This window comes from Podarcis pityusensis (genome assembly GCF_964106645.2).
Source record: "Podarcis pityusensis genome assembly, chromosome: 13".
NCBI classification, from domain to species: domain Eukaryota; kingdom Metazoa; phylum Chordata; class Lepidosauria; order Squamata; family Lacertidae; genus Podarcis; species Podarcis pityusensis.
The window spans coordinates 55,758,102-55,769,640 of record NC_138038.1 but is presented as its reverse complement, the minus strand read 5'-3'; the positions used below and the strand labels follow the sequence as shown (position 1 = coordinate 55,769,640).

General features: G+C 44.4%; 1 protein-coding gene across 1 annotated transcript; it reads right to left on the bottom strand.

The window, feature by feature from the left end:
• Positions 1 to 2,954: 2,954 nt before the first annotated feature.
• LOC308460986 (uncharacterized protein) lies at positions 2,955 to 10,895 on the bottom strand. Its single transcript, XM_080977533.1, has 6 exons — positions 10,796 to 10,895; positions 9,669 to 10,174; positions 9,390 to 9,471; positions 9,124 to 9,197; positions 8,419 to 8,545; positions 2,955 to 7,801 (listed from the first exon to the last, which is right to left on the bottom strand). The coding sequence occupies exons 2-6, from the start codon at positions 10,137 to 10,139 to the stop codon at positions 6,561 to 6,563; spliced, it is 1,995 nt and encodes a 664-aa protein (XP_080833659.1). The 5' UTR covers positions 10,140 to 10,174; positions 10,796 to 10,895; the 3' UTR covers positions 2,955 to 6,560.
• Between the last annotated feature and the right edge of the window lie 644 nt (positions 10,896 to 11,539).

Here is an 11,539-nt window from a genome sequence, read left to right as displayed (position 1 = left end):
AGGAAGATAGAGCCAGAGGGGACTCAGAGGGGAGCAGTTGGAAATCGGGACCAGCGTCACCGCCAGAGAGCAGGGAAGAGGAAGGGCGCCAGGGATCAAGCGCTGGCAGCTCACAACAGGGGGGAGGGCACGAGTCAGGAGTGGCCACACCTCCATCGGGGAGCGAAGAAACGGTCAGACGGAAGGTGGAAGGTTGGGCGCGCGCGCCAAGTTCAAATGCACAGGAAAGTGGCGCAGTAGGCAGCCCGGAAAGGGAGCCAGGTCCTAAAGCCTGCCGAAAGGAGGGAGAAGAGTCAGGGGGGTCAGCGTCAGAGGAATCCCGGAAGGAAGAGACCCCGGGGGGCAGAGGGACCCAGAGAAGAACAGTCAGGCGGAAAAGGTGGAGCAAGGCTAGGATATTAAGTTGGTGTACAAGGGGCGGAGACTCAGATGGAGCTTCGCCGATCTAACCATTAGACGTAGGGTTGCACGCAGCAGCTTGAGAATGGAAACTGTAACTCAATAAAGACTTTTATTTAATGATCGCTGGCTAGCGTGATCCTCTGTGAGCTAGGATCTGGAAGCAACTCTGACAGATGAGGAGGACACTTTGAGCTCCGAAGTGCAGTTCAGGCAGTTCTGCTCCCAGGGATGTTAGGGACTGGCTGGTTGAGGAAGAATGGTGGACCAATCAGACTGCTGCATTCTGGATCCTATTGTTCTAGGATTCAGCTCAGTACATAAGAGTCTGTCTACAAACTCTGTTAACAAATGAGATTTATTCATCAATCTGAATTGGGTTTAGTTGCATTATTGATTTATATATACTAGTGACTTTGTACCAGTGTAACATTTTATATGCAACTGGGCATTTTTGTAATATATTTGTCTGTTGATACTTCCATTTTCTGTGCACTACTTAGAGACATTTCTAATATATTAAATGGTACAGGAATTAACTAATCCATCAACCCATCAATTTTCATCCTAACCCAAAGTGGCAAGCAGTGAAAGCACCCGAATTCATCGTACAATTGCAGACCTCCTCCGACCTTGCCCCTCCTCCGTGGCTTTGCAGAGAGGAAGAGGCCAGGACCCTTTGCCCCATGACTTGGGGGTTCCTTCCACGCACGCGCTGAGCTGCCCCTCCCACCGCTGCCTCCTTCCCTGCAGCCCCGCCCCCTTCTCCCCCCCCCCACACCATGCAATCAGAGAGAGGAGACTCGCCAGATCCCAGAAGGTATCCTGCAGCCCGCAGAGAGTTAACAGCCTCGCTCCTCTTACACTACAGGAAAGGACTGAGGAGGAAGGGCCTTTTGCTCTGGAGGACCTGCCCCCTGCCTTTATTTTCCTGTCCTCTCTAGGAATCCAGCTCAGTTCCCGTTAACGGTTTAACCCTTGCCCAGCCGAACGCGCCCAGCTGATACCTCCCCCCGTCTCCAAAGCATCGCGCCCACTCAGAGAAGCTCTTTCGGGAGACTCTCTCGACTGGGTTCTAAGCTGCTCCTCCCTTGACCAGAAACAAGAGGAACAGCTTCATGGAATCCTTGGATCCGTTGGTTCGGTTCCTCCCCTCCCCTCCGAAGCAGGAGAAAACAAGCTTCCTCCTTCTTCCAAAGCATATGGGAGATATGGGAAGATGGCTCTCCTATCTCCCATTCAGCCAGATCTCAGCTGAGGGATGAGTGAGGAGGCACACGGTTCCTGCCTTTTCTGCGACTGAAGAGAGGAGACGGTAGATCCATCCCATGAAATATTCCTAGTGATTTTTAATAGCATTTTAGTTCCTGCCCTTATTCCTCATACTATATTGTATTACAGTTTATATCCTGTGGAGTATAATAAAATACAATTTGTAATCAATTAAAGAAGCAATACAATCATGCAGCGTCTAGTGCAGAACATGGCAAAGGCTACAAGCTGAACAAAACCATTCAGTGGTCTGCTAAATCCCTTGGGGAGGGGCGTTTGGAGACCCCTGCCATACGCTGCTTTGAGGACTGTGGCTGGCAAGTGGCATGCAAACCTTCTCCATGTATCCTTACACCTCTGCCCAGATGTGGGCCAGGATCTGTGTGAGTCAAATGGGCCTCTTCTCCCACCCCAGATGGAGGGGGTTGCTGGCCCTAAAGGGGGTCAAAGCAGAAGGTGTCCTCCTGGCTGAAGTGAAGCAGGTCTGGGTGTGATCAGGGCCTGGTGGGTGACTGTCTGGGAACCCCAGTCCCTTCAACACCGGAAGACAAGAAGAGCTCTGCTGAATCAGACCAGGGTGCAAACTAATCTGGCTGAATGCTCAATATGCATGTCATTGCCCTATTCTACTTCCAGGGCCAGAAGCAAGAAGAGTCCAGATTACAAGTAAAATGAATGTGAGATATTTATTGACATAACTGCATAACTGCATACAAATGGTGGCAATTTAGAAACTCAGAAAGAAAATGTGTGAGAATGGGGAAAGCATGTTATGAAAAGCACTATGTCTGTGTGGAATATAAGATAATTGTTATAATTATTTATTACATTTGTATACCGCCCTTTATCTGAAGATCTCAGGGCAGTTCACAGCAAAAAAAGACAAGATAAAAAAACAAAATACATAATGGAAACAAAAACAAAACAACAACACCCCCACCCCACCCCCATAAAAATACATTTTAAAGGATATATAGGATGTTAATCAGCCCAATGCCTGATTGAAGAGAAATGTTCATTCATACACACACAACAAACACAACAAACAAACAAAATTATACACAACAACAACATCAAATCCAGATTCTCCTAATCCCGTGACTTCCCTCCCCTCTGCTACCTTAAATTGCCTTTTCAATTACATGTCATTTCTACTCCAAATTATTTTTTCTACCTCAAATTTCCTATATTCTAAAAATTACAAGTGTTCTTAAAATCCTACCAATGTATTAACCTGTTTACAATACTTTTGCAAATACATAATAAACACTTCCCATTTTAAAAAAAATTTCTTATCATCTTGATTTCTGAGCTGTCCGGTTAGTTTTGCCATTTCAGCCTAGTCCATTAACTTGGTTTGCCAATCTTCTTTGGTCGGGACTGCTTCTTCTTTCTATATTTGGGCTAACTGTATCCAGGCAGCCGTCATAGCATACATAAATATTTTTTACTGCTCTTTTGGAATCTCCGCTCCTACAATACCTAATAAAAAGGCTTCTGGTTTTTTTAACAAATGTTACTCTGAACATTTTCTTCATTTCATTATATACCGTTCCCCCCCAAAAAATTACCTTCCTACATTCCCACCACATAGGATAAAACATACAAAACATACCCTCTGTTTCTTTACATTTCCAACACTTATTAGATCCTATTATTTCCCTTGAACTGGACACTAGACTTCTGTTGGTGCAGCCTAGAATAGCATTAGCTTTTTTTGCTGATGCATCACACTATTGACTCATTCAAAATAAATAAATAAATAAATAAATTGTCCAGTAGCACCTTAGAGACCAACTAAGTTTGTTCTGGGTATAAGCTTTCGTGTGCATGCACACTTCCTCAGATACCATTCGTCAAATTATATTGACTCATGTTCAGCTTGTGGTCCACCAAGACCCCTGGATCTTTTTCGCATGTACTGCTAATAAGTCGGGTATCCCCCATCTTATACTGTACGGCTGCATTTGTCCCTATTGAAATATTGTTAGCTTGGGCTCAGTCTTCCAATCTGTTATGGTCAATTTCTTTGATAATGTGAAGTTGCTCCTATTGTTAAAACAGGAATAGGATGTTGCTTCCTTTGTTTATATGGTTCACAGATATATTTATTTTCAATACCAATTTACAATGCATTTTATACACTAAAAACACAACGCAACAGCAAACTGCACACAATAATACAACAAAACACAACAAATCAGGCTTTAAAATTGATCAGCAATAGTTTCAGCAGCTGCCATGCAGTGTTGGGTTCTTATTGTTAATTAATTTATTTTGTACTGAATATATTTTGATATGTTTCTATTCTGTATTTTGTATGTGTGTGTGTAGCTATATAGGTATAGATAGATTCGAATGTGGGATGAAAGCATCCAAAATGCTTAGCAAAGGGTTAATGCTATAGCTTTTCAAGAAAGAATTCTGTGATGTCATATGCCTTCTGCCAGAGGCAGTGATGTCACTTGTGACAGCTATGGCAGTAATGAGCAGTAGATGTCTTCTGTTCTGCCTCAGAGTTTGTCCATCTGTAACAGTTTTTGCCTTAGATACAAATGTATGTAAAATGTTTTAGCAACATAAGTAACACCTCCCTGCCTTGTACATTTAATCTAACAAGTGCAAGTACACTGAGTAAAAGTTATTTGTTATTTAAACTTTAAAAAGAGTGTATCTTGTGTAATTCCCACAATATTATATAGGTATATATAGACTCCCTTGGAAGGTAACAGACTTTCCTTCCTTGGACCTTTTCAAACAGAGGTTGGATGGCCATCTGTCATACACTGCAGGGACGAGATGACCCTCAGGGTTCCCTCCAACTCTACAATTCTAATACATGCATGCATGAATGCATACTTTAAAGTACATGGGTCCCAATTAATGCAGGACTTTTAACACTAGTATTAATTGGGACCCAAAATGCCTCTCATGTTTCATTGTACTGTATACTCAGGGAAAGATTTTCAATAGAAAGAGCTGCAGTTTCTTTGATAAGGTGCACAGATAAACCACTCAAACTTAATTCTGCAAATACCTTTTCCTTTATGGAAAAGTTAATATAGCTTCAAATGTCACATTTTCATGAACTGCCATGAAGATGCTCTTGAAAACACTTTCACTGACTCTCCTTTCCTGGGACTTGGAGCTTCCCCTGCTTCAGATATGATACTTGATGTCCTAAGAATACATCTGCAACGTCTACAACCTCAGCCAAATCCAGTCACACCAGTTGCCAGGAAAGCTCTGCAACTAGGATCCCATCCGCCTGAAACTCCAACAGATGTCGTATATTAAACAAAGCAAAAATAAATATTAAAAAGAAGGAAAGATATTGGTTAAGGGATCTTTACCTGGTCAGTCTCTTTCTCAATTCTGGAGAGTCAGCAACTCTTGTCTTTAATTTCTTGTCCAGAACCAAGAGCCAGGTCAAAGAGAAAGGCTGATCCCAGCATGCTTCATTGCTTAGGCCAACTCCCAGGTCTATTGATCCAAATAAGAGGTTGCAGAGAGCTGCTCTGCTTATGTCAGGGAACAGGCACACAAAGAAAGCAGTCCTTATTTCTTACATACTCTGGCTGGGCAAAAAGTCCCAGTTGCAAGCATCCCCCCCCCAAAAAAAACCCCCCAGGTTTCTAACACACCCACCCATAGGGGTGGGATTTATTTACTTCAGGTATGTCCAGAGTCTGTTTCGGGGGCCTAATACAGCTCACCTGTCGATTTAATCAGTCCCCTGTGGCAGTATATGTCCTGGGATAAAATCCCCCCCAAAAGCTCAGCAACTTCAATCCTAAAAAAAGCTCTTTGAAAAAAGTTTGGGCACCCTTGATTTACTTCTATTGGAATAAATATTTCTATTGAATAAAATACCACTTGATGGTAAGTGGTAACAAAACATTTAACCAGTTTAACTAGAAAAGTTAAAATTATCAATTAAAAACATTTAAACAGCAATATTAAAATTATTATTAAAATTAAAATCATAAATACATTAAAACTAACAGTATAAGATTAAAGCACATCAGCTTCTATGCATCTAGAAAGGATTGCCTGGACAAAGCGTAGAGCCACGGTGCCTGTGTAACATCAAGAGGCAGAGAGAGATTTCAATTCAGATATGATGCTGCATTGAGAATAACTCCAACTTTCTCAGAGAGCCGGGCTCACCAGGAGTCTCTGGAGAATTCATGTTTTTCTGAGGATTCTTGGGGGCCCTGAGGAGGGCTTGACAGCTTACACCTTAGTATACCAACAGGATATGTAACCAGAACCTCTTTTAACACTCACATGGAAATGATTTCTCCCCATGGTGAATACTTTGATTAATATGGAAGTTTGTGCTTGTATTAAAGCTCTTTCTACATTCCAAACACTGTGTCATAGAGGAGTGGTGGGAGGCATCAGCTGGGGAACCCCCAAGGAAAGATAGCTCAGACCCTGGGGACTGGTGGTGGGACGATGATGAGCAGTCAGAGAGAGAAGCGAGAGCAGACTTGGGGAAGGAGGTGTCAGAAGCTGAAGTGCTAACAGGGTTTAGAGAGCAGGAAGACTCTGTGGCAGAGAGCAGTCCAGAACCAGAGGCAGAAACTAAAGCAGGAGAGGAGCGAGACCAAGAGGAAGAGATGAGTCAGGCTGGTGGAAAAAACAGGCAGCCTCCCCCTCCTGCAGCAACAAGCTACTCTACCGCTGATCTTCTAGGACCAGAAAAGTAAAGATGAGGGAGGAGCAGAGACAGACAAGGCAAAGAAATCTCAGATTGCTTGGGAAGGAGGAGACTTAAGGAACTGTGGGAAGGTGGGGACCTTAGGTCCTCACAACTGCTTCATTGGGTCAAGAACTAATGGAAAGAGTTGCTGTGCTCACTAGGTTTGGCCTCCTGAGCTGTTTTATTTCTTTGAATAGAGAGTTAACTTCACTGACACCGTGTGAGTTATTGATGACCTGCTCCTGACACCCACCCTCACACCCTGATATTTCTCTCCTATATGATTTCTTTGATGGGAAGTGAGAGTGGAGCTGTGACTGAATCTCTTTCCACATTCCACACACTTATATGGTTTCTCCCCTGTATGAATTCTTTGATGGGAAGTGAGACTTTCCTTCTGACTGAAGCTCTTTCCACACACTTGGCATTTAAAAGGTTTCTCCCCACTGTGAATTCTCTGATGTCGACGAAAGTTTGTGCTTGTATTAAAGCTCTTCCCACATTCCAAACATTTATATTGTTCCCCACCTCTGTGAATTCTTTCATGTGAAGTGAGACTTTCCTTCCGACGGAAGCTCTTGCCACACTCTTGGCATTGAAAAGGTTTCTCTCCTGTATGAATTCTTTGATGGGCAGTGAGATGGGCCCTCTTACTGAAGCTCTTTCCACACTCTTGGCATTGAAAAGGTTTCTCCCCTGTATGAATTCTTTGATGGGCAGTGAGATGGGACCTCTGACTGAAGCTCTTTCCACATTCCAAGCACTGATTGGGTTTCTCTCCAGTGTGGATTCTCTGATGTCGATGAAAGTTTGTGCTTGTATAAAAGCTCTTCCCACATTCAAAGCACTGATGTGGTTTCTTCCCTGTATGAATTCTTTGATGGGAATTGAGGCTTTCCTTCTGGGTGAAGCGCTTTCCACATTCCACACACTGATAAGGTTTCTCCCCTGTATGAATTCTTTGATGAGAAATGAGATGGGCATTCCGACTGAAACTCTTTCCACATTCCACACACTGGTGTGGTTTCTCCCCCATATGAATTCTTTTATGGGAAGTGAGACTTTCCTTCTTACTGAAGCTCTTCCTACATTCCAAGCACTGATAAGGTTTCTCCCCTGTATGAATTCTTTGATGAGAAATGAGATGGGCATTCCGACTGAAACTCTTTCCACATTCCACACACTGGTGTGGTTTCTCCCCCATATGAATTCTGTTATGGGAAGTGAGACTTTCCTTCTTACTGAAGCTCTTCCTACATTCCAAGCACTGATAAGGTTTCTTCCTTGTATGAATTATTTGATAAGAAGTGAGATGGCTGCTCTGATTGAAGCTCTCTCCACACTCCAAATATTTATGTGGTTTCTCCACTGTGTGGATGTTGTCATGATCTCCCTTGTTCTTCTTTTCCAATTCATCACCACCTGTAACAAAGACAGAAATGGATTAGAGCCTAAGGAAGAAATGGAGCTCCAAAATACAGGTTAAGAACGGACCTCCGGAACGAATTAAGTACTTAACCTGAGGTACCACTGTAAAATCAATGCCTTAACCAATTCTCTGCATTTCAATTACATTTTGCTTCAATCAAAAATGGACAGAAGCAGAAGCGAAAACAAAAAACCTGACAGAAACCATTTCAACTTTGTTTGTTTGTTGTGGGGGAGGAAGGGAAAGGAGAATGTTGGCCGCTTTGAGACTCCTTCGGGTAGTGATAAAGCGGGATATCAAATCCAAACTCTTCTTCTTCTTCTTCTTCTTCTTCTTCTTCTTCTTCTTCCCTAACTATTGTGAAGCCTACATTTTAAAAGGCCTGGTCAGTTCGGGCAGCGCAGCCTACAGTTACAAAGGCATAACTGGAGGAAGAATATTCACAGACAAAACAGTCAAAACCCCTCCATTCAAGGTTTGCTGTGGGGATGTCAGAATCTCAGATGTTGTAGGTCGCAACGTTGATCTCTATCAAAACATGGAAGGTTTGTCACATAGAGATATGGATTGAATTTCAGAACAGATATTATGATCTAACAGGGAGCCTTACCAAGAGAGGCCATGATCCCATTATTCTCCTCCATGACTTCCTGATGCAGAGCTCTCTGGTCAGGGTCTAGCAATGCCCACTCCTCGTCTGTGAAATGAACAGCGACATCTTCAAAGTACAGTGAACCCTGAAAGAAAAAGAATGTCCTCCTCTCAGACAGCACAAAGACTAGTTGCTACACATTGTTCTGTTGTTTTAATTGGATTTTGTTGCTGCACAATTTAAGTGTGGATGCATCTTTTAATGTCTTAATGGAATTATTTTATTGTGTATTTTATTGTGTATATTTGGAGGGGACCCTGCAGATGCCCTAAAGCCAAGTTCAAGGGGAACAGTGGGCAGGGGAAGGGGTAAGAGACAGGGGGAAATGCCATGGAGCAACTGATGGGGCTGGCTAGGTGAATCCAGACCACTGTTTTTTATGGTATGTTATTTTCTTAGAAGCCTATTTTAGCATTCACTGATAAACATGGAAAGAAGACTGCAACGACTGATAAATAATGCTAGTGACATTCAGAAGGAGAGTTAGGACGAAGTAGCTGTTTGTTTTTCTCAGCACATAAACATTCTCTAGTGGTATATTCAGCCTTTGTTAAGGGAAGCTTTGACAGAAGGCAAGAGGATAAGAGAGATTCATTCAGGGGCAGAACCACCCTGGCTGCCCCACTCCTGAGCCTCTTTCCCCACAAGGCTCCTTCCCCCTACCTGATCTGTTTCCACAGCCACTGCTTCCCTTCCGCCACCATGAAAAGATGATCTTGTCAGCATCCTTCTTTTACCTGTGAGAGACAAAGGGAAGTGGGAAGCCAGGAGGGCATGATGCTTCTCCCCGGCTGAGTGCGTTGTGATGTTTGTATCCATTTCATATTAGGTGGCCCCAAGTGCTTTCCCCAAAAGATTCAAAGAACCCACAGATAGTTTCAGAATCGATAGAATGTGATCAAACGGAGAATGAACTCCTTCCTCCTTACCCAGCGGCCTCTCTCTGATGTCCAACAAAGTCCTCTCTGCCTCAGAGGAATCCAGGCCACTTTCTGCAAAGATAATCCTTCCCTAAAACAGCAAAAAGGATTCAAAACAGAGAATGGGGAGAAGGATAAGAAAAGGAATCGCAGAGTTAAAATGTAAGGTTATCTGATATACCTCCTTGGATGGTTTCCAAAAAGGGGTGCATAGTTACTAGAGCATTTTGGGATACTCTCCCTCCTGTTCACAGCCCTTTGGGGTATCCAGAGGAAAGTTTCTCTCACCTGCTTCTCCGCCTGTTTCCTCTCCTCTGCCCGACTCAGGAGGAAACCTTCGGCCAGGGCCACTGCCTGGGAACTGGTCTCTGCTCTGCATTCCCTCACCCAGCTTTCTATCTCTGATGGAAGGACAGCCAGGAACTGCTCCAGGATCACCAGGTCCAGCATCTCAGCCTTCGTGTGCCTTTCTGGCTTCAGCCACTGACAACAGAGGTGGTAGAGTCGGCTGCAAACTTCTCGAGGTCCTTTGGCCTCTTGGTAGCAGAACTGCCTGAACTGCTGGCTGTGCACCTCTGAGCGAAGGGTGTCCTCCTCACTCAGAATCTTCTGCATGGAGTTTTTCCAGAATCCCCCACTGTTCCGAGTTTCCATGGCATGGCCTCTTCCTGCTTCAGGGCCCGCTAAGTATTGCTCATCCGTCTGTGCTTTCAGGAAGCCTTCTGGAGATCGAAAGGAATTCCATTTTTCTTCTGCCATGATCTGTCTGTCCAAATTAGAGGTGATGGCAAATGCTACAAAGCAAACACATTGTTCTGTTATTAGTGCTATTTTTCTAGAAAAAGAGGTGCTGGAACTCACTGTGAACACCTCCCTCCTTCTCTTAGAATGACAATGGCACCCACCTGAGAGGTGCCAGAATGGAGTTCTAGTGAGTTCTGGCCACACAAAAAGCCCTGTGTATTATAAAATGGACACAGTGTCAGGAGAAAATAGAGTTTCCCTGGATGAGTCTTGCTAGGAACCAGAGCTGGACAGCACCACAGCCCACACTCCGAGCTTTCTTTAAGAAAAAAAGGGAAGAGGGTGAAGTAAGCCTCTTGCCCTCCTAGAAGGCTGGTCCAAAATGTAGAAGCCCTATTATGGGCTGGGTTTCCTCTCTTTATTAATGGCAGTTCTATCTCACCACTTTTTTCTCCAAGGTGCTCAAAGTGGCATCCATGGATCTACCCCACCTCACTGAATCCCCACAACTACCCTTGAGAACAGTTGCATTGGTTGTCAGTTCCTTTGCTGGTCCAATTTTTGTGTTCTGGGTGGGGTTGCGGGAGCTGAACACTCACCTTCATCCTTCCCTGGACCCCCATCTTCCCCCCCCCCCATGCACCCTATAGCAGAAGAGAGAAGAGACTCACCAGATCCCAGAAAGTGGAGCAGAGAGACAACAGCGGCCCCCTCCGCAGCCCCCCCCCTTGCAGGAAGGAACGTGAGAAGGCTTTGGCTCTGGAGGATCTGCCCCCGCCCTTATTTCCTGTCCTGTCTAGGAATCCAGTTCAGTTCCTTTTAACCCTTTCAAAGCTAAGCATATAAAGAATTGCTTCTCTCTCCCTCTGTGCCTTCTCTCTCTCTCTCTCTCTCTCTCTCTCTCTCTCTCTCAGGAACCCAGGAGGAGCCATATGTGTTGCGCACACCCAGAGATGTTTTATTTTGGGGGATCCTCTTGGCTGACGTGCTGTGCTGCTCCTTCCTTGGAAACAGATACAGGCAGAGCAGCATGCAGGGGAAGAGGCTCTGCGAGAAGCAGGAAACTCCATCCTGGAATCATAGGACTGGAGGATTGGACAGGGCCTGAGGGTCATCTAGTCCAACCCCCAATTCAGGAATCTCGGCTAAAGCATCCAGGATAGAGGGCCATCCAAACTCTGCTTAAGAACCTCCAAGGAAGGAGATCCCATCACCTTCTTCCCATCAAACAGCTTTCCTGGTGTTTACTTGCAATCTCTTTTCCTCTCACTTGAAATAATTCATTGCTTTGGGTCCTCCCCTCCAGAGCAGGAGAAAGCAATCTTGCCCCATCTTCCATGGTGTGATAGGAATTTTATGGTCTTAGATATATGGTAATATTCATAACCGCACATACATAGATCACCACAGGAAGA